Source organism: Pelobates fuscus, chromosome 2 (genome assembly GCF_036172605.1).
Source record: "Pelobates fuscus isolate aPelFus1 chromosome 2, aPelFus1.pri, whole genome shotgun sequence".
NCBI classification, from domain to species: Eukaryota; Metazoa; Chordata; class Amphibia; order Anura; family Pelobatidae; genus Pelobates; species Pelobates fuscus.
The window spans coordinates 430,731,796-430,755,943 of record NC_086318.1 but is presented as its reverse complement, the minus strand read 5'-3'; the positions used below and the strand labels follow the sequence as shown (position 1 = coordinate 430,755,943).

The 24,148-nt window shown below is 45.8% G+C and overlaps 1 protein-coding gene across 2 annotated transcripts in view; it reads left to right on the top strand.

The window, feature by feature from the left end:
- LOC134587590 (calpain-13-like) overlaps positions 1 to 24,148 on the top strand; it is a 242,171-nt gene that overhangs the window by 104,547 nt on the left and 113,476 nt on the right. Inside the window, exons 18-23 of one of the 2 annotated variants that reach the window (XM_063444078.1) lie at positions 5,923 to 5,980; positions 6,475 to 6,536; positions 15,587 to 15,655; positions 15,777 to 15,855; positions 18,724 to 18,840; positions 19,506 to 19,561. In XM_063444078.1, coding sequence (XP_063300148.1) covers positions 5,923 to 5,980; positions 6,475 to 6,536; positions 15,587 to 15,655; positions 15,777 to 15,855; positions 18,724 to 18,840; positions 19,506 to 19,561 — 441 coding nt within the window. The remainder of the gene's footprint in view (positions 1 to 5,922; positions 5,981 to 6,474; positions 6,537 to 15,586; positions 15,656 to 15,776; positions 15,856 to 18,723; positions 18,841 to 19,505; positions 19,562 to 24,148) is intronic. The other variant, XM_063444079.1, reaches the window with a different exon arrangement.

Here is a 24,148-nt window from a genome sequence, read left to right as displayed (position 1 = left end):
CAGCCTACCAGTCCCCTACACAGCCGTGGTGAGGCACCTGGACATGGACAAACTTCTCCTCTACCCAGGTGTAGTAACTATTTATTGTGGGTGGGCTGTACTGTTTTTTTTGCTTTATGGGTGGGTTGCTGGACTAACAAGGGCACTGACCGGCAGGAGGTCAGGTACCCTGTTAGTCTTTTTGGAAAGGGGGAGAGATGTGATGAAACCAATCTCGCCACATTGTATTGGAGGAGCCTGGTTGCCCGCCTGCTGCCTTTGGACTATGGCCCTGGGAGATTGGGCCCTTTACAAACATTATTCGGCCCTAACAGAGTGCATGTCACTCATTCTGGCCCTTTAAATACAGTGGGGCCATTCGGTACTTGCCCTGTGTGAGCAGTGATACCCCCCAGATAGCTATGCCATGGAGCCTATTCATATAATGAAAGACTATGGGAAAGACTTTGGCTCCATGGCAATTAAACTGTATTTGTGTGGTCTGCGTGCCATTCCCCTAATAATGTGCACGCAGACCTGAGCTATCTGGGGATATGTTAAATGTCTGTGTTTAATGTATAAAATGTGACTTTATGTATTTTAAAGAGTTTTATGTTGTTTTGCAACCATGTGGTTAATGGAGTCTGCCTCTAGTCCTGGATAATTAGATTTCTTCTCCAATTATCTCCAGGGCAGAAGGGAGGAAGCCATGATGCATTGTGGGGATGTTTTACTTTTACTGTTTGAGCCAGGGGGAATAAAAGATACTTTTACTAACTTTTGAACCCCTGGTCTGATTCATGCCATTTTTTAATATGTTGTTCCCAAGAATAGATTGATTGTGGATATGTATTTTTATGTGAATGTGATGTATGGTTTTAAAGTTATGAAAGTTGTGTAAAAGTATATTTTGAACTGTACACATAATGGGATTAAGTGTCACACTAAGGGGAGGGGATGTGTGGGAGGTAACATCTATGTTATTGGTTATTTTATGCCTCCCCCTGGGTGTGGCCTGTATGTGTACTCATGTAATAAAAACCAGGCTGGGTGCCCAGCACCTCAGACCACTGCTTGACCTTCAACATGGAGCCTTGTCTCGTTCTTGGGGGGATTCACTGTATGCTGTTGGAGATTTGACTGCTAGGAGTGTAAGCTGATGTCTGCTTTTCCTATTCATCTGCTAGCAGCTATTTGTGAGGTTCCAGCTGGAGTGCTACCTTATTCACCTATATCCAGTTCGTGAGTTCTGATGTTCTGCAGTAGCTGTGCCTTAATAAGAAAAGGGGATTATCGCCTAAACGGATTTTAACCCCTCATATGCTGAAACGGTCCGTTACAAGCCTAATGCAATTTTCTGTTGCCTTCAGTAGTGCAGCTTTTAAATAATCCCATTTATTTTGGACTCCATTTAAGTTGCTCCAGTCTGATAATGACTCCTTTACACATATTCTAATTTTAGAAAAGTCTGTTTTTCTAAAGTCTAAAACTTTTGTTTTTGTGTGGTGTGACTCAGTCACTGTTCTTATATTAAACCACACTGACTGATGATCACTGGATCCTAAACTTTCACCTACAGTAATATCTGATACCAAATCTCCATTTGTTAACACTAAATCTAGTATGGCCTCTTTACGAGTTGGCTCCTCAACGACTTGTTTTAGAGACAATCCCAGTAGGGAGTTTAGAATATGTGTGCTTCTGGCACAAGTAGCTATTTTTGTTTTCCAATTCACATCAGGAAGATTAAAGTCACCCATGGTGATAACTTCCCCCTTCATTGTCATTTTAGCTATTTCTTCAACTAATAGATTATCTAACTCTTCAATTTGTCCTGGGGGCCTATAAATCACACCTACACGAACTACTGTGTGATTACCAAATTCTAACGTAACCCAAATGGACTCTATGTTCGTCTCACTAACCTTTATTAGGCTAGATTTTATGCTATCCTTCACATACAGGGCCACCCCTCCCCCTTTCTTGCCTTCCCTGTCTTTTCTATATAAAGAGTACCCTGGTATTGCTATGTCCCAGTCATTTTTTTCATTATACCATGTCTCAGTAACAGCGACTAAATCTACACTATCAGTTGCCATTATTGCCACAAGTTCATGGATCTTATTCCCTAAACTGCGAGCATTTGTAGACATGACTCTAAGCTTATCATTTTTTAACACACTTGCTACAGGCACCTTCTGTCCTTGTTTTGGGGGACAATTGGATTGATGTTTTATCACCCTTTTGCCCCCCCCCTCCTAGTTTAAATACATCTTAGCAAAACCTCTGAACTGCTCACTGAGAACATTTGTTCCCTTTTGAGAAAGATGCAAACCATCTTTTTTGTACAGTTTATTTCCATTCCAAACAGAGCTACCATGAGCAATAAAGCCAAATCCTTGCTCCCGACACCATTCACCAAGCCACAAGTTAAAGTCCCTAATACGCATCCGCCTGTCATTCTGAGTGTTATGCACAGGCAGAACTTCAGAGAATGACAGTGTGGAAGCAACCTGCCGTATATCATTGGCAAACACACTAAAAACTTCCTTAACCTCTGAAACCTCATTGCAAGCCAAGTCATTTGTCCCTAAATGGACAAGTACATCCAATTCCCCTTCCTGCTTTGCTTGCTTAACAATATTACAGATACGTCTCCTGTCTCTGTGAGCAGTAGCTCCGGGAAGACACCTCACAAGACCACCATTGTCCATCTCCACACCTCTTATGATGGAATCCCCCAACAACAACTGCTTTCTATTAGGCCTCATCATAGTCTTCAAGCCTCTCTGCACAACACCACTGGCCTCAATGCCTCTCTCCACAACAGCACTAGCCTCAGTGCCTCTCTCCACAACACCTCTAGCCTCAGTGCCTCTCTCCACAACACCTCTAGCCTCAGTGCCTCTCTCCACAACACCTCTAGCCTCAGTGCCTCTCTCCACAACACCTCTAGCCTCAGTGCCTCTCTGCACAACACCACTAGCCTCAGTGCCTCTCTGCACAACACCACTAGCCTCAGTACCTCTATGCACAACACCACTAGCCTCTGCACAACACCACTAGCCTCTGCACAACACCACTAGCCTCAGTGCCTCTCTGCACAACACCACTAGCCTCAGTGCCTCTCTGCACAACACCACTAGCCTCAGTGCCTCTCTGCACAACACCACTAGCCTCAGTGCCTCTCTGCACAACACCACTAGCCTCAGTGCCTCTCTGCACAACACCACTAGCCTCAGTACCTCTATGCACAACACCACTAGCCTCAGTGCCTCTCTGCACAACACCACTAGCCTCAGTGCCTCTCTGCACAACACCACTAGCCTCAGTGCCTCTCTGCACAACACCACTAGCCTCAGTGCCTCTCTGCACAACACCACTAGCCTCAGTGCCTCTCTGCACAACACCACTAGCCTCAGTGCCTCTCTGCACAACACCACTAGCCTCAGTGCCTCTCTGCACAACACCACTAATAGAGTTAGCGGCAAACGGTGACGGGAATCAGACACAGAACGGCATTGTGAACACAATGATATATGTCCGGCACCGGTGCGCCGCTGAAAAAACGAAACTGACCATGCGGCCTAAACCAAAGCAGAGTCCGAGGCCAGGGGGAGGTGGACGATCTCGCGGCACGGGACATGCTCCTAAGCAGCCACCTACTACAGCAATGCTACCCACTCTCGGAACCGGCAGGGGACATCCCGGTCCTCGCTGGGGACGATTACCCCCACATGTACACCTGACCAAACAACTAAACTTTCTACCAAACGGGACCTACTAGGCCCAGCCAATATGGCAGAGCAGACGCGGCTGAGGACCAGGCACAAATGCATCAAACCACCCAAGCACACAGAGGATTTCATCAACCGGCTACGCACCTACCTCTGGGCACTACTCAAAGCCCGGAGACAACCTTACATGCTGGTGATAAGAGCGGTGGCAGCGTGGATCCGCCCGGCCACCCGGCGGACCCTACAATGGAACTCCCCTCACAACACCAGAGCGACCTCCAGACTACGTCGGAGCTGAAGCTCAAGAAGGCGGAAAACAGTTCCGGGTCCCTTGAACGCTGAAACCGACGATCCCAAGCAGCAGAACAAGGCCCGACCTACCCATTACTCAGAGGACCCAGCAACCAACGACCAGCACAGCACAGCACAACTCTGTATTCTAATACTCACAAAGCCCGCCAAGACGCAGTGAAGCTGGACTCTGGGGGACGAAACCAGCGGAGAGCTCATTAACAGCCCGCCATGGAGGGAATCCGGATGGGACACCTACTCAGCCACACAAGCAAGGCCAACAGAACGGGCATCGGGTGATGCAACCAGGACTCATGCAATCCACGGCTCACGGCCAACAACCCTGCCCATAACACAGAGACTACCATCTCTATTAGCCAGAGATACAAAGACCTACAGACTATAATGAATGCCACCCACCACGATAATCATAACCAGCCGTAAGCAAAGTATAGTCCATCCCTGCCCAGGTAGTACACTCACCCTGCACAGCTAGCAGTACACAGGCACTACACACATAAGACTAGCACTACTCATGCCACCTGCATGGCGGTCACAACAGCATACCACTGCAAACATATACTGACACACAAGCTTGGCTCTGAGAACGACCATTTCGTCAGACAGGCATAGAACAGCTCCCTCCTTACAAACCATTATTGTGCCATAGCATGGGCTTATACCAAACCATATACCTGTGCTGTTTTCTCTGTAATGCAATGTTTTGCTTTGTCCTTGCCAGCAACAGTGACCTTTATTTTTACAATACGCTAGACCCAGCACACTGCATTGTATACTAGCCGCGCAGCCTAGCCTGTTTATTAATTTGTTGTAGTCTGAAGCACAGTGACTTAACCGGTTTTATATATCTGAAGCAAATGCTCATAATCAACCCCCCAGGGGACTAGGCTTGAATCGTTATAACAGTTTGTTTAGCATACGTTCTCAAGCATGTTAACAATGTTAACAACTATTTTACTCGCAACGACCTCACTAACGTTTACAACCTGTTTTATTTAAAAAATGTGCAACTATATAATGTCACGACCATGTCTGCATTAACCTGCCTGTGTCTGCTGTCGTGGCACCACGAGCCTGTTTGTAAAATCTATTGCACCAAAAATAAAGAATAAAAAAATAAAAAAACTCAAACTGAAAAAGTGTTTCATGTTCGGCTATATTGGCTGAACATTTTAATTAAACTTTAAAATCCCTTTGAATTGCTGACAATTTATAGTTTAATGATTGACCCTGTAAGAATTGTCAAAGACTCAATTTTAAGTGTAGGAAATGATAAAGTTTGCATATAAGGCCGATCTCGCTTACAAAGTCCAGAAACACAGTGCGGGGCAGGTCCCACTTCACTAGGTGAATGTGGAACCTGTGACTAAAAGGTACATGTAGTAAATGGTTGATTATACCGCACACAGAGTCGGGGTGGAAAGTGAGATCTGACATTAGTCTTTGGGTATTTTTCACGCTTTCTGAGTTTAAACTGCTTAAAATGTAAATACATAAAGGGAATCAACACAGTAAAGGAGGAGACTATATTTAAAAGAAGAAAAACTACCACAACAAGAGGACATCTTAAATTAGAAGGACAAAGGTTTAAAAATAATATCAGGAAGTATTACTTTATTGAGAGGGTAGTGGATGCATGGAATAGCCTTCCAGCTGAAGTGGTAGAGGTTAACACAGTGAGGGAGATTAAGCATGCGTGGGATAGGCATAAGGCTATCCTAACTATAAGATAAGGCCAGGGACTAATGAAAGTATTTAGAAAATTGGACAGACTAGATGGGCCGAGTGGTTCTTATCTGCCGTCACATTCTATGTTTCTATATTTGTAAAATGAAATCTGGAAAAGATAACATTTATTGATTGCTGTTCTCTTGGCTGATTTGTTATCTATCAGGAAAGCAGAATGAACGTCCAGGATTTGCAGAGATTTCTCAATGAAGTGATACTGAAAGGTAGGATTTACTTTGCATCAATAAACGTAAAACAAAAATATCAATAAACATCCAATGGTATGTGCCAGCAGCTGCTCAAACCTTGATCAACACCAAGACCTTCCTTGGTAGCAGTGGAGTCATAGCGAAAATAGTTTGTGCCTCCTCAGTCATGCACAGATCCCTTGGAAAGACCCTTCCCAGTTATTTACTGAATTGAGAGAAGAAAGTGAACGTCAAAATTAACGTCAGAGTAGCCAAACTGAAAGCTTTGAATTTTCACTTTAGTTAATATAGTTTATAAATTAAAATGATGTACTTTTAGTTATGCCCAAAGAGCAGTCTATACCCAAAATATATATGCTGGCTATCCTGTGTTTCAAATTAATGAGTTTAAAACAAAGGTTATTGGAGCAATCCATGAGCTGACTGTAACACAATATAAAACATTTTCATTAAAATCAGCTTCACAAACGTCTAAAGGTTTAAATTAACGTATTCATATTTCCTTGCAGATTTCCCTTGCCAAGTCGTCTTCACGAAAGACTCCACTCGTTTAATACTGAGATCCATGGATGTATCCTATCAAACACTGTCATAGCGGCAAACTTTTTTCAAATCATTCAAATTACTCACATGCCCAATTCAATTATTAATATTACTGTATACAATGTTTAATTTAGAGACATAGGGTTTATGTTATTTATGCGTGGTGGTAAAAATGAACTGGTATCACTGAATAGTTATGGCATTTTTGCCATTTAGTGGCTAGTATAACTCTATTGCAATGCAAGTCTTAAACATACACCACGTGAAATCACAAAGTCCCACAGAAAAGCTCAATTGGAAAAAAAAACTCTTCAGATAATTTGACTTCATATAATTCAATTCATTTGAATTCACTAGTCACACTTTAGTAAATAAATGTAGATATAATGGACTAAGAATGTACCTTATCTAAGAAATACTTACCCAACTGAATAAAATATTAAAATTTTTATTGAAGATCCTCACTTGGACACAGAATGTTCATTTATTACATTAGCCTAGATCAGGCATAGGCAACCTTCAGCACTACAGATGTTTTGGACTACACTTCCCATGATGCTTTGCCAGCATTCTGGGTGTAAGAGCGTAATGGGGGATGAGGTCCACAACACCTAGAGTGCCAAAAGTTGCCCATCCCTGGCCTAGATCTTCCAAGTTAACCCACTGATCATATCTGACCTAATGAATACTTACTAAACGGAGTACAACTTTCAGCACATTTTTGTTGAGGGGCCAAACAACTATTTAAGATTTCCCTTAAAATACTTAATATCTGTGGATCCAAAGAAATAAATGGATGATTATAGATGATCTAACGATTTCCTACCAGCATGAATTAAACTGTGTTCACGTTTTTGCTGAGACATGCTAATACGTCCTCAGGCATCCCCCAACTGTGATTGTGAATAGCTCATCTTGATACAACAAAATAAATGATTGACCAATCCTGATCTAGAGATCCCCCATGACAAAGGTCATGGTTTTGGAACAAGATGAACATAATTAAACAAAAAAAACACACCTTATAATTGATCTAATGATTAGTTTTTCCTCAGAACCAATTTGTTTGTCCACATTTTCGTTGAGGGATAGCTGACAATATTTTAATATCCTCAAGTTGCTAATATGTCCATTAAATGTTATATCTATCAAAAACACACTTTATTTGAGCGAATAGACACTTAATTAGGTGAATGATTTCTTTTTTTAATTGGGGTTGCGGGTGCGGGTAACCAAGAAGAAAAATGTCAAGAAAATAATCTCAAACGTCTGACTCTTAGATACATTCTATTAATTTAGATAAAATACAGATAAGGTCTGGGGAATTACCTCTACTCTTCCTCTACCCTGTGTGTTGAGGGATTAGAGTGAGATTTAATTTTTAAGGGGCTTGGCAAATTGCCCCTATCCTCTTCCCAGTGTGGTGGAGAAAAATACAGTAATAGACACAAAGTAGTCCATAACCCCTTAGTGATATAATAGACTAAGGGATGCTCAGGCTTCTTGGACAAAGTCTCTCCAAAGGCTTGCCCTAATGATATGAGGATTTCCCAACTATAAAATGGATACATTGACCACACTCCCCATGATGGCCTGAGACATTATACTGCCAATAGTAACATATAACTATTAAATGGTTTGCAGTATAAAACCATCTGTAAATGTCACTAAAAGCATGAATAGCCATGGGGAAGTATTTCTCATTTTTTATACGTACTGTAGCCCCATGTAGCCAAAAGCACAGCTTAAGCGGAACAGGGCCTTGACAGGGGTTAGGAGGCGGGCCCAGGAGGAACAGTCAGGACAGGTGGGTTATGGGATATGTGGGTTTGGCTATTTAAGGGAGGAGCCATTTTGTGAGGTTCACTTCTAATTTCCTACCCGGTTTAGTTTGTGTGCATCCCGGTGCTCTCTAAACTTGCTGGGTAGGGTTTCTCTCTTTGTCTCCTCTGCAGGGCCATGGATGTCGTGGAGAAGCTTCTGGAGGGGATCAGGACAGCGGCGCGGCAACAAGGAGCGGAATGGGTGCAGGCCCAGCTGGGCCCGGTCCTTGCTGCGGCGGCAGGACATGAGGCCGGAGACTCCCGAGGCGTTTGAGCCCAGGAGGAGAACCGGAGGTCGGTGGCACGGGAGTGCAGGAGACAGCCAGTGGAAGTCGCAGCAGGCCCAGGAGCTGCCTGGTCGAGGCTCTGCCTCCCAGTGTGCGGCCGGGGCTTCGGCGTGGTGAGTCTAGACGGGCGGCTGCCCTGGACATCGCTGCACCACCCCCTAACATGGATGGGGCCGTGCGCGGAGCAGGATCCAAAATGGCGGCCGGACGGCCTGGTGCGGGGCCTGGCGGGGTGGGGTCTCGGCCCAGGAGGGCACCCCCATCGGTCTTGGCAGTGGACAGCAGCACGCGGACTGGGACGGTCCGCGTCGGGCCCAACGTACAGCAGGCAAGTGCAGGTGGCCCTTCCGGGGGTCCCCTTGGCGTGGTGGGCAGGCGGGGAGTGAGGCCCGATTCCAGGGAGCGGCGGACGGGGGTGCGGGTAGGCGAGCGGCCCAAGGGGAGCAGGGGTCGGGCGGAGGGCCCCTGGGAGGGGTGCGGGATGCTGCGAAGTCGCGCGGAGTGCAGATTGGGCAGGCTTCGGTGGGGGAGGGTGGGGGGTCCCTCGGTAGTTCGCTTGCGGGGCGGAGGGTAGAGCCTGCGGGTCCGGTAGATTTTAGGAGGGCGGTAGAGGGTAAGGGGAAAGGGGAAAGGAAAGGCTCCGAGGTCCGGTCGGTCGGGGATAGCTGTCTCGGGGAGCGGGGTGTCACCGTCCGCGTCCGTAGAGGGCCCCGGGGGAGGTGTCCCTGGTCTGGGTTCTGTAGGAGCAGGGGTGGGTCGGGCTGCAGCGGGGTTGGGGCGCGGGGCAGGAAACGGGGGGGGCGGGTCTAGTTCGGAGTCTGGTAGTGCTAGCCCCTCGCCGGTTAGGGCCCCCAGGACGCGCAGACGGAGGCCCCAGCGCAGGCGCGCAACGTCAGGGAGTTCGGCAGGGTCCGGGTCCCCCAGGTTGCATCGACGGGGGTTGGCATCCAAAGGTGATGGTAGGAGTCGTAGCCCACGTGGCAGGGCTCTCAGGGCCTTTGGGGCGCGACGGCGGGAGGATACCCGGCGGGAGGCTTTGGCGGTTGGCAGGCGCTCCCCGGTTCGGGACGGGAAGGTAGTGGGGGAACAGTACGCCTTGCCCAGGACTTCTTCTCCTCTTTCCAGGTCCCGGAGTCGCTCCTCATCTGAGTTTTCCAGGCACCGGGTGGGCTCCCTGGTTGGCGGGACATCGGCGGATGGCGTTCATCCTGGACGGGCAGTGACGGACTGCGCAGCCCCGGGTATCCTCGGCTCCAGGGGCTTGGCCGGTGAGTCTACTGAATCGCTACAGTCCAGTGCACTAGTACAAACACTGCAGTCACTACTCCAATCTTGGGAGCGGGGGGTGGCACACAGGGTAGCGTAGGGCAGGTGTGGACGCAAGGGGGAGGTGAGGCGGGGTCCGGTCTGGGGACCCCGGCGGCAGTTGCGGGCGGGGAAGCTGTGTCGGCTTCCAGCGCGGGTGAGGCGGGAAGCGAACGGGCGGAGTTAACGGGTGGGGTGACGGAAGCGGCGAGGCAGCATGCGTATGTGTCCTTCGCGGGCCCGCTGGGGGTGCACCTCAAGCAGGAGGTGAAAGATAAAATCTGGAAGGGGGAATTTTGCGAGATCTTCTCTCTTCTTCCCTTGGAGGACTTTCTTGACCTCAAGGAGGAGGACAAGAAGGACGAAAAGAAGGAGGAGGAGGAGAAACGGCGGAGGTATCGCAAGATACCGAAGTCTTTTGGTAACTGGCTAAGGGCATTCTGTATCCTGGCCAGCGTAATCGGGGAAAAATCGCCGGGCTCCTGCTCGTCCCTGTTTTGCTACTTGGACGGCATATGGGAGGCATACCGCACCTATGGCGGATTGGCATGGTGGCGGTATGATGAGCAGTTCCGGCAGCGGCTGGCGGCGAATCCGGGCATGCGGTGGGACCAGATGGACCTGCCTCTCTGGATGAAGCTCATGATGGCGCAGAAGGCGCAGCCCTTTCAGCACGCGGCTGGCGCTAAGGGTCAGTCCTCCTCGTCGGCCGCCTCGCAGAAGGGCTTATGCTGGCTCTTTAATGAGGGCCAGTGCAAGTGGGGCGCAGCCTGCCGCTTCAAGCACGAGTGCTCGGGCTGCGGTGGGGCTCATGGGCTCCAACGATGTTTCAAGAAAGGAAAGTCCGGGGGGACGGGAGCCTCTGCCGTGGTTGGCGGCGGAGGGTCTCCCACTACCTCGGGGGCTAACCCCGGTGAAACTAGACGCGATGGAGCCCTGGCTAAACCGCTACGGTAACAGGGCAGACGCGGAGCTGCTTCGGGCGGGGTTTGGGCAAGGGTTTGTCATTCCTTTTCGGGAGAGGGGCGGCACTGCGTGCCCTCATAATCTCAAGTCGGTGGTGGAGTTTCCAGAGGTGGTTCGGGAGAAACTAGACAAGGAGGTGCGGTTTTTTAGGATGGCGGGGCCTTTCTCGGCCCCGCCGCTGGAGGGCCTTAGGGTCTCTCCCCTCGGAGTGGTCCCCAAGAAAGAAACAGGGAAGTTTCGGCTCATTCACCATCTTTCCTATCCTAAAGGGGAGTCGGTGAACGACGACATTGATAGGGACCTATGCTCGGTCTCTTATGCATCATTTGACCAGGCGGTCGAGCTGGTGAGGAGAGCCGGGCGTGGTGCGTTGATGGCCAAGGTGGCCATCGAGGCTGCTTTTAGATTGCTTCCGGTACACCCGGCGTGTCACCACCTGTTAGGGTGCTTCTTCGAGGGGGGCTACTTTGTGGATTTGTGCCTTCCCATGGGGTGTTCCATTTCGTGCTCTTACTTTGAGAAGTTTAGTTCATTTCTCGAGTGGGTGGTGCGGATGGAAGCGGGAGATAAAGCGGTGGTGCACTATCTGGATGATTTCCTGTGTGTGGGGCCGGCCGGCTCTCCCGCGTGCCAGCACTTGTTAGGTACTATTCAATGGGTGGCGGGCTGCTTTGGGTTGCCGCTGGCGGCGGATAAGACTGAGGGCCCGACTGAGTGCCTTAGTTTCCTGGGTCTGGAGATCGATTCAGTGCGGGGGGAATGTCGGCTGCCGCTGGCGAAACTGGAAGGGTTGCGTGGCGTGGTGGCCGAGGTGCGTCGGGCACGGAAGGTGACCCTGCGCCGACTGCAGTCACTGGTCGGTATGCTCAATTTCGCCTGTAGGGTGATACCCATAGGTAGGGTGTTTAGCCGCAGCTTATCGGCGGCTACCGCGGGGATTCGTTCCCCTCACCATTTCATACGGGTATCTTCATCCATGCGGGCAGACTTGGGGGTGTGGGATACCTTCCTCAGGGACTTTAACGGGACGGTGTTCTTTCGGCAAGGTGGCGTGTCGACAGCCGAGCTGGAGCTGTATACCGACGTGTCGGGTAGCGTGGGTTTTGGGGCCTACTTCAGCGGGAGCTGGTGTGCAGAAAAGTGGCCGGAGGCATGGGGGCGGAGCCCCCTCATGCGTAACCTGGCGTTTCTAGAGCTGTTCCCACTGGTGGTGGCGTTGGCTCTGTGGGGGGACCGGTTGAGGGACCGGAAGGTAGTTTTCTTCTCGGACAACATGTCCGTGGTGCACGCGGTTAATAATCAGTCTGCGGCATCGAGGCCGGTGGTGACTCTGCTGCGTCGCTTTGTTTTGTTGTGCATGTCCCTGAATGTGGTCTTTCGCGCGCGCCATGTGCCAGGGTACTTGAACGAGGTGGCTGACGCTCTGTCTCGTTTTCAGTGGTCCCGGTTTCGAATGATGGCCCCGGAGGCCCAGGACAGGGGTCAGCCGTGCCCGATCGAGATGTGGCAGCTAGGAGCGTCCTGCTTGGCGGACTCGTGAAGGCTTCGCTGGCACCGGCCACATGGGCCGCATACAGTAAGGTCTGGAGTTCATGGGAACGTTCCTGGGGAGGGCTGGGCCGAGGGGTACGAGGGGAGCCGCCTCTGGATGCCTTCTTGTGGTTTACCTTTCAATTACTGGCGGGGGGCGCCTCCCCGGCAGTGATTGACAGGAACATGGCAGCAATGGCGTTCTGGTTCAAGCTCCATGGGGGCGCGGACCTTACCAAGGCGTTTATTGTCCGGCAAGCACTCAAAGGGTATCGGAGGGCTCGGAGGGCCCCCGACGCTAGGCGCCCGGTGTCGGTGCATGTGCTGGAAGGGCTTGTTCAGGTGCTGCCCAACATTTGTTTCAATGCATTTGAGGTGTCGCTATTCCGTGTGGCATTTCTTTTGGCTTTCTTTGGGGCGTTCCGCGTCGGGGAGTTGGTGAGCAACACCCGGGCGGCCACGGGGGGCCTACAGGTGTCCGGGGTACGTATACTGGATGGGAAGCTGGTGGTACACTTGGCTAGGTCCAAGACGGATGTGGAAGGTAAGGGCCGGGACGTTACGCTGGGGGCTCTGCCGGGCTCGGCACTGTGCCCAGTAGCTGCGGTGTTGGAGTATTTGGATCAGAGGCCCGCGGTTGGCGGGTCCCTGTTGGTCCACGCGGATGGCTCGTCGCTCTCTCGCTTCCAATTTCAGAAAGTTTTCAGTCTGGGTCTGGGTCGGATGGGACTGGATGCCGGCACATACGGTACCCACTCCTTTCGTATTGGGGCGGCCACGGAGGCCACACGTCTAGGTTTGGGGGATGAGGTAGTCAAGCGGATTGGGAGATGGGAATCTGTTAGGTTCCGCTCATATGTACGCTTGGGTTTGTTGGAACACTAAGGGGCATTGGGGCGGCCTTGGGGGTACGGGTGGTTTTTATCCTGTGTTTTCTTTCTTCCCCAGGCCGGGTCGCTTGGATCGTGGGTCATTCCTTCGTTTTCTGGGCTGGACGGAGGGCTGCAGCTCGAGCACAAGGCCAGCAGCTGGGCTTTCCGGAGGGCCAGCTCGTAGTGCGCTGGTGGGGGTATCGGGGCTTCTGCTGGGGGGACGTCTGCAGGGCAATATTCGGTATGGTCGCAGGCGGGGCGCGGCCGGATATGCTAGTCTTACATGCAGGCGGTAATGACTTGGGCCTCACCCCGCAGCGGAGGCTGGTTAAATGGATGAAGCAGGATCTTAACCGGTTGGTTGATCTGCTTCCCGGGGTGATGCTGGTATGGTCTGAGATTGTTCCGAGGCGGCGGTGGCGGTACGCACGGGACCCGGTAGCCATTGACAGATGCAGGGGTAAGGTGAACAGCCTGATGGCGAGTTTTGTCAGGAAACTGGGGGGAGTGGTGGTAAGGCACCAGGAGCTGGAGGAGGGGTTGGATGGGTATTACCGCTCAGACGGTGTACACCTTTCGGCAGTGGGTTACGACCTGCTGAATTTGGGGCTGCAGGAAGGGATGCAGAGGGCGTTCCTTCTTCGGGGTGGCGGAGCTCAGACAGCTTAACGGGTCAAGGTCTGAGCTTGTGGCGGGATAGGGAGCTGAGAGAGAGGACATAGGCTCCCTATGAGGAACGTGAGGAACATGGAGAATTTGGAATTATGGTCAATGGTGGTTTCGAGTCCTGGAGGTGGCTCAGAACCTGGTGGGGCAGGGGTATCCGGGTATACCCCTGCCATGGTTACTTATGGTTGGCACTTGTTCGGTTCAAGTTGGCGAGGTTGGAAAATGTCGTTATATATTTGTATTTGTTATGTTGGGGGTCATTGCCCTCTATTAAAAAGAAGGATACGGATGAGAGGGGCGGAAGGTGGGGGCAATGACCCATGTTTATATGTTAATTTATTTAAAGCAATATTATCGTTATATACTATATAAATTATTTAATAAAGCTGTGGACAAATTTTCCCATATACCAGAGTGTCAGTGTGTTATTGGGTTAGGTATGTGGGGGGGTTTTTGTCCAAGGTTCCGCCAGCCCATATGGCGACTATACACCGGTCATGTAGCCCCATGTAGCCAAAAGCACAGCTTAAGCGGAACAGGGCCTTGACAGGGGTTAGGAGGCGGGCCCAGGAGGAACAGTCAGGACAGGTGGGTTATGGGATATGTGGGTTTGGCTATTTAAGGGAGGAGCCATTTTGTGAGGTTCACTTCTAATTTCCTACCCGGTTTAGTTTGTCCCGCCCACCCTCCCTGTATATTTATGTTTAGATAGGAGTTATCCCGTTTTTTCACAGCGGCGGGATAGGGAGCTGAGAGAGAGGACATAGGCTCCCTATGAGGAACGGGAGGAACATGGAGAATTTGGAATTATGGTCAATGGTGGTTTCGAGTCCTGGAGGTGGCTCAGAACCTGGTGGGGCAGGGGTATCCGGGTATACCCCTGCCATGGTTACTTATGGTTGGCACTTGTTCGGTTCAAGTTGGCGAGGTTGGAAAATGTCGTTATATATTTGTATTTGTTATGTTGGGGGTCATTGCCCTCTATTAAAAAGAAGGATACGGATGAGAGGGGCGGAAGGTGGGGGCAATGACCCATGTTTATATGTTAATTTATTTAAAGCAATATTATCGTTATATACTATATAAATTATTTAATAAAGCTGTGGACAAATTTTCCCATATACCAGAGTGTCAGTGTGTTATTGGGTTAGGTATGTGGGGGGGTTTTTGTCCAAGGTTCCGCCAGCCCATATGGCGACTATACACCGGTCATGGAAATAGCATAAATATTTTAATCAACGAGAACAACATTGATGTGTTACTGTGTTGCTACAAGTGTATTTTAAAGAATGCCTTTGGTTTAAATCAATTGTTTAAGAATAACCCACATTGTAAAAATAGTTACAAAATAAAAAAAATGAATAACTTAAAAAAAAACATTTATATAATTGTCATAAAAATAGCAAAATCCTTACAATGCCTCAAAGGAAGAAGCATGGATTTAAAAACATTATTTATTTTAACTTTTGTATTCCTGACTTTTTAAAATACTGACCGTAGAGTGTACACGTGATGTTTGCATTAAAAACTACAGAAAATAGGAAAAAAAATGTATCTGCAAAGGTAGGTAGCTAAATTCAGTGAGTTTATTCTTCAAACCCAATTTTAACTTAACTTAGTGAGCAGCATTCTGGAGCCGGGAGTCTTGCCGCTGATCAGTTTTCGCGATTATGGCGCTATTTGGAGAGGTTTAAGGTAGCAAACATTGTTTTGTATTTTTGTCTTGATATGGTGATATGGTTGCATTATGTTTTAATTTACAATGTGTTGTGTTCTTAATTAGTAAGACTCACTCTACAAAATATTTGTTTTTAAGGAGATTTTTTTTGACATTGACACAAATCAGTGTGGTTCTCTTAATTCGTATGAACTTCGAAAGGCAGTGGAAATTGCAGGTATGTGTTATCCTGAATAAAGCATTAAGTTCATGTATCCCAACATTTCAAACAGACAAAGAGGGACACTTTAATTTCAGGGGCGTGGCTGGTGGTGTCACCAGGGGCGGGGCTGTTATGAGAAATTCTAAGTGATTACTAATAACAATTTACATAACTAAAACGTTAATCACTGGAGACTTTCATTGTATCTGAGACCCACTCATGGATTAAAAAAATGAGTAAAGTGAAGAAAGTGGAAGGGAATATCATAAAACAAGTGGCAATATTTTCGCAAAAATTAAGGAGGGCATCCTTGATGGACATTTGGAGAACTCTACATCTTAAGGATAAAGAATTTACCTGCTTCTCCAAGATGCATTGTGCTTACTCTAGGATTGATTTTATGTTAGCCGATATAAAATCGATAGAATGATCACAATGCTTTGTTGGTGGAGCTGAAACAACAGCTCTTCGGATCAAGTCCGGACTGGTAACTTCTGCCGGAGGAAAATAGGAAGTACATTGTTGAGATAATAACCCATTACTTTGAAGAAAATTCAGATCCTGAAAAGTCCCCAGGCACAAACTGCTGAGCTTTTAAATGTGTAATCAGATGGCATTTAATAAAACTCTCTTCACAGTTAAATAAAGAAGAGGTGAAACCGTCTCTCAATTATATTTAAAAGTAGCGCAAAATAACACTGAAAATAGGCATTCACCTTCTATAGCAACAAGAAAAAAGATAATAGAAATTGAAAGAAAAATAAGTAAGGAATAATTGACGACAGGCCGTTGAATTATCAGAAAAATAATGCACACCCGAGGTGGTAATGCGGTCACGGCGCGAAGCGGAGTGGCCGGTACACCTCGAGTGTGCATAATTTTTTTCTAATAATTCAACGGCCTGGAGTCAATTATTCCGCTTATACTACAGTTACCACACCTCGAAACTTGTTCAGATGATGTATTTCAAGACATTTGTCAAATTTTTGTCATTAAAACGCTCTTGTATGTAGGACTAATTTCTTACGCAACTATAATGCGGTCAAGACCTGTCTGGAACTACTTTAGCCGTGCATCTCCCTGAAAATAATGCACATCTTAGAACATTCGTCAACCAATCAGATTGAAGCATTCAACGGCCCTGTAGTATAAATGAAAAATAAATGTTTAGAGCAAATACAAATCTAGATACTTTAAAATCTAATTATGATTATTGTGGCAACAAAGCAGAGAAATTACTAACTAATAACATTAAAATTAAATGTGCAAAGAATCATATAAATAAAATTATTTTGGGTCAACAAACTTTTTTTGCACTAAAAGAAATAGGTTTCGCATTTTAATTGTGCTATCAAGAACACTATAATCTGCCAGATTGTATTTCTCAATCTCAACTCACTGCCTATTTTAGCGATAAATTATTTTCCGCTTTGAATCCATCTCAATTGGAGCAATTGGAGCAATTAAATGAATCTATAACCGAAGAGGAAGTAGGAGCTGGTATTAACAATCTTAAAAGAAATAAGGCCCCTGGTTCAGACGGATATGTTTATTTATTTTATTTTGACTTTATAAAGATCTATTGTCTCCTAAGCTTGCAGAAATGTACAACTGTATTATGACTAAGGGCTTAATGCCAAAAGAAATGCTTAAGACAAATTTGCTTCCAAATCTCAAACAGGATAAAAATCCAACTGAGATAGTCAACTACCGTCCAATTGTACTACTTAATACTGACTATAGCATTTATGCCACTATATTAGCAAATAGAATCAAAAGAGTAATAACTAGTCTAATTGCACCAGTTGAAGTGGGTTTTATCCCTGGCAGATCCTCCATCAATCACATAATAAAGTCCTTTTCTAACTCTAGCACTAGAAAATATTGAAAATAAATATTTATACATCTATTATTGTGATGTACTCAAGTCCTTCAGGCAGAATGGTCAGTCATGGAATAGATTCTGATTGGTTTGTGATAACAAATGGTACCTGTCAAGGATGTCCTCTTTCTCCTCTTCTCAATCTATCAGTCGCCAAACCCCTAGCTATGGTTATTAGGACTAACTCTAAAATACAGGGTTTTAAAAGAAATAAAAAAAAACTGGTCATAATTCAATGCAAAATGGAACACGTATAATTTCCTTATGAATCAAGAAAAATATCAGATATGGAATACATGGGTAATGGTTTTGAATTTGATGCTATAAGGGTGGAGTTAAGATGCTGAGATAACTCCCACTTGGGCTATTATTTAATCCTCTGCCTCCTCGTGTCTGTTCTTACCTTTGCCACTCTAATAGCCTGTATGTTTAAAGTAATTATTTTTAAATTGTTTGTTCATAGTATAAGTAATATTCGTTTTTATATGTATAAAGATATCAATGTATGCAAGTGTACAATTATATATATAATTATGAAAAACAATACAAAATTAAATTCCTTTTTTTTCCATTTAGAACAAGAACAATGTATCTTATTTACACAGACTGATTTCTAAACATATTTATTGTAGTTTAAAGACATTACTGGGAGTATTATTGCTGTGGAGCTATGTTATACACACAGACACATTACTGGGAGTATTATTGCTGTGGAGCTCTGTTATACACTCAGACACGTTACTGGGAGTATTAATTCTGTGGAGCTGTTATACACTCAGACACATTACTGGGAGTATTATTGCTGTGGAGCTCTGTTATACACTCAGACACGTTACTGGGAGTATTAATTCTGTGGAGCTGTTATACACACAGTTGTGTTTTTGTCCAGCTCAAAGAATGTGTAAGACATACCTTTAGAATTGAATTAAGTATATATTAATAATATATGCAGGCACTAGACACATAGACTGACCCATAAACACATCTCTGTCTCAATGCAGGACTTAAAGTTTTAAAGGATGATCTCAAGCATCTGATTCTTCTATTCGGAGACTCTGAGAATAACATACACTTTGTAGAATATTTAGTGTGCATGTTACGACTGAAAGCAGTTGCAGGTAAGTTCCTTATTTGTGTGTTTAGTTTTCATGGATGTACCTACCTAAACTGAAGGAAAGCAAACTGCATTGTGGTGGGACTTGTTGCTCAGCCATTTTTGAGCAGGGAGAAAGTAGCCAGATAGAACATACGTAAGTTTAGGATAGAATGGACAGTTATTCTGATGAGCAAGAGAAGATCGACAGACATTATTGACCAGTTTTGGTTTTATTTTGTATCACTTTAAAATGAAAGAACAGTTCTTCCTTTGCTCCAGAGTTGGCCCTCACTCGGTAGAGAAATTGATTTCTCTGCCAGGGCTCAGGTCTAAATAAATAATTTAATATCATATAAATATTAAAGCTGGTCACTCAAAAAATCATGGAAAGAATTACAGGTAAGCGAGGAGGATAATGAAATTGTCATCTTCACAATCATCAGATGTTTTTATTATAAAAAAAATGATTTTGAAACTATATTTACTGAAAACAATTGAGATATTAAGCAAATCAAAGAAGAAGGTTTTGATTGGTTTTCTTATAATTACAGGTTATTACAGGGTTTTACTGATAATGTCTAGCTCATCCAACTATATGTTAATACTGATCGTTGTCAAATTTATACCTGAACATCCAGACTAAATAAACCTCACACCAAGAACCTTTACATTTCCTTCTTTTTCTAGGCGTGTTTAAATACTTCTCAACTGATGGAAAAGGCGTGTATCTCAGTTATGAGCAGGTAAATTATATTTCATGTTTCTGAAAGATTCAAAATAATTATCCTATAGAGGTTTTCTTGTAAATTTTCTAAAATATGGAATAATCCGATCAATTTCCTGAAATATGGAGTAATCCGATCAATTTCCCGAAATATGGAGTAATCCGATCGATTTCCTTAAATATGGAGTAATCTGATCGATTTCCTGAAATATGGATTAATCCGATCGATTTCCCGATATATGGATTAATCTGATCGATTTCCTTAAATATGGAGTAATCTGATCAATTTCCTGAAATATGGAGTAATCCGATCGATTTCCTGAAATATGGAAAAATCCGATCAATTTCCTGAAATATGGAGTAATCTGATCGATTTCCTGAAATATCGATTAATCTGATCAATTTCCTGATATATGGAGTAATCTGATCAATTTCCTGAAATATGGAGTAATCCAATCGATTTCCCAAAATATGGAGTAATGTGATCAAATTCCTGAAATATGGAGTAATCTGATCGATTTCCTGATATATGGAGTAATCTGATCAATTTCCTGAAATATGGAGTAATTCGATCGATTTCCCGAAATATGGAGTAATCTGATCAAATTCCTGAAATATGGAGTAATCCAATCAATTTCCTAAAATATGGAATAATCTGATCAATTTCCTGAAATATGGAGTTATCCGATCAATTTCCTGAAATATAGAGTAATCCGATCAATTTCCCGAAATATAGAGTAATCCGATCAATTTCCTGATATATGGAGTAATCTGATTGATTTCCTGAAATATGGAGTAATCTGATCGAGTTCCTGAAATATGGAGTAATCTGATCAATTTCCTGACATATGGAGTAATCTGATCAATTTCCTGAAATATGGAGTAATTCGATCGATTTCCCGAAATATGGAGTAATCTGATCAATTTCCTGACATATGGAGTAATCTGATTGATTTCCTGAAATATGGAGTAATCCGATCGATTTCCTGAAATATGGAGTAATCTGAATGATTTCCTGAAATATGGAGTAATCCGATTGATTTCCTGAAATATGGAGTAATCTGAATGATTTCCTGAAATATGGAGTAATCTGATTGATTTCCTGAAATATGGAGTAACCCGATCAATTTCCTGAAATATGGAGTAATCTGATTGATTTCCTGAAATATGGAGTAATCTGATCAATTTCCTGACATATGGAGTAATCTGATCAATCTCCTGAAATATGGAGTAATTCGATCGATTTCCCGAAATATGGAGTAATCTGATCAATTTCCTGACATATGGAGTAATCTGATTGATTTCCTGAAATATGGAGTAATCCGATCAATTTCCTGAAATATGGAGTAATCCGATTGATTTCCCGAAATATAGAGTAATCCGATTGATTTCCCGAAATATAGAGTAATCCGATCGATTTCCTGAAATATGGAGTAATCTGATTGATATCCTGAAATTTGGAGTAATTATATAGAGACAGGGTTTTATACAGGTATAACACTATTTAAATTCTCATATGCAATTGATGTATTACAATATTTTTGTTGTTTTAATCCAGTTTTTACAATACAAAGATTTGGGGATTAGTGTTGTCGTGAACCCGAAATTTTCGGTTCGCCAACAGCGAACGCGAACTTCCTCAAATGTTCGGGAACCGGCGAACCGTGCGAACCGCGTGCGAACCGCGAACCGAAATTACACAGTTGATGCAGAGTCTGCTTTTAATCCATAAAGGGCAGAAATCACCTAACATTCCTCAATCATAATGGATATGGATTGACACCTGACATATGACATATTGACACCTTGACATATGGATTGACACCTGTCCTCAGAGACCCTGATGCACACGGAAACAGAGCAGAATAGGGACTGTTCCCCCTACATAGGGTCACTTAGCAGATATGGCGTGGTCGTGGGAGGAGGAGGAGGATCACTTTCACCTCTTCCCCTGTTAGATTCCCCTTGTGCTGTGACATCACCCTTATAAGCTGTGTAAACCATACTTTTTAATTTATTTTGCAAATGCTGCATCCTTTCCGATTTGTAATTCGGTAACATTTCCGCCACTGTCTGCTTATACCGGGGGTCTAGTAGCGTGGACACCCAGAACAGGTCGTTCTCCTTCAGCCTTTTTATACGAGGGTCCCTCAACAGGCACGACAGCATGAAAGACCCAATTTGCACAAGGTTGGATGCCGAGCTACTAATTTCCCGTTCCTCCTCCTCACACAGAGCAGAATAGAGACTGTTCCCCCTACATAGGGTCACTTGGCAGATATGGATTGACACCAGTCCTCAAAACCCCTGATACACACTGACACAGAGCAGAATAGGGACTGTTCCTCCTACATAGGGTCACTTGGCAGATATGGATTGACACCTGTCCTCAAAACCCCTGATACACACTGACACAGAGCAGAATAGGGACTGTTCCTCCTACATAGGGTCACTTGGCAGATATGGATTGACACCTGTCCTCAAAACCCCTGATACACACTGACACAGAGCAGAATAGAGACTGTTCCCCGTCCACAGAGACCATAATACACACTGACACAGAGCAGAATAGAGACTGTTCCCCGTCCTCAGAGACCATGATACACACTGACAGAGAGCAGAATAGAGACTGTTACCCCTACATAGGGTCACTTGGCAGATATGGATAGACACCTGTCCTCAAAACTCCTGATACGCACTGACACAGAGCAGAATAGCGACTGTTCCTCCTACATAGGGTCACTTGGCAGGTATGGATTGACACCTGTCCTCAAAGCCCATGATACACACTGACACAGAGCAGAATAGAGACTGTTCCCCGTCCACAGAGACCATGATACACACTGACACAGAGCAGAATAGAGACTGTTACCCCTACATAGGGTCACTTGGCAGATATGGATTGACACCTGTCCTCAAAACTCCTGATACACACTGACACAGAGCAGAATAGGGACTGTTCCTCCTACATAGGGTCACTTGGCAGGTATGGATTGACACCTGTCCTCAATGCCCATGATACACACTGACACAGAGCAGAATAGAGACTGTTCCCCGTCCACAGAGACCATGATACACACTGACACAGAGCAGAATAGAGACTGTTCCCCGTCCACAGAGACCATGATACACACTGACACAGAGCAGAATAGAGACCGGGGATCTAGTAGCGTGGACACCCAGCACAGGTCGTTCTCCTTCAGCCTTTTTATACGAGGGTCCCTCAACAGGCACGACAGCATGAAAGACCCCATTTGCACAAGGTTGGATGCCGAGCTACTCATTTCCCGTTCCTCCTCCTCACACAGAGCAGAATAGAGACTGTTCCCCCTACATAGGGTCACTTGGCAGATATGGATTGATACCTGTCCTCAAAACTCCTGATACACACTGACACAGAGCAGAATAGGGACTGTTCCTCCTACATAGGGTCACTTGGCAGATATGGATTGACACCTGTCCTCAAAACTCCTGATACACACTGACACAGAGCAGAATAGAGACTGTTACCCCTACATAGGGTCACTTGGCAGATATGGATTGACACCTATCCTAATGATCCCTGATACATACACACTGACACAGAGCAGAATAGAGACTGTTCCCCGTCCACAGAGAACATGATACACACTGACACAGAGCAGAATAGAGACTGTTCCCCGTCCTCAGAGACCATGATACACACTGACACAGAGCAGAATAGAGACCGGGGGTCTAGTAGCGTGGACACACAGCACAGGTTGTTCTCCCTCAGCCTTTTTATACGAGGGTCCCTCAACAGGCACGACAGCATGAAAGACCCCATTTGCACAAGGTTGGATGCCGAGCTACTCATTTCCCGTTCCTCCTCCTCACACAGAGCAGAACAGAGACTGTTCCCCCTACATAGGGTCACTTGGCATATATGGATTGACACCTGTCCTCAAAACCCCTGATACACACTGACACAGAGCAGAATAGAGACTGTTCCCCGTCCACAGAGACCATGATACACACTGACACAGAGCAGAATATCCTATCAGTGGACGTGTATATGGCAGCCATTTTAGGAACCGCACACCTGGGACCCGAGCAAGGTCACCTTGTTCAAGCTGCTCTGGTTCCTTGATGAGCCAGCTGCCCGTGAGTTAACATGTCCCGTGGAGAAGCACTCTGTCCTGTAAAGCCTCACCACCAAAAATTTAAATAAATAACAGCACTCGGAGTGGTGAGTTTAGTAAATGTTCATATCAGTTTAATACCTTCCGCGTCTCCTATCAGTGGACGTGTATATGGCAGCCATTTTAGGAACCGCACACCTGGGACCCGAGCAAGGTCACCTCGTTCAAGCTGCTCTGGTTCCTTGATGAGTCAGCTGCCCGTGAGTTAACATGTCCCGTGGAGAAGCACTCTGTCCTGTAAAGCCTCACCACAAAAAAATTAAATAAATAACAGCACTCGGAGTGGTGAGTTTAGTAAATGTTCATATCAGTTTAATACCTTCCGCGTCTCCTATCAGTGGACGTGTATATGGCAGCCATTTTAGGAACCGCACACCTGGGACCCGAGCAAGGTCACCTCGTTCAAGCTGCTCTGGTTCCTTGATGAGCCAGCTGCCCGTGAGTTA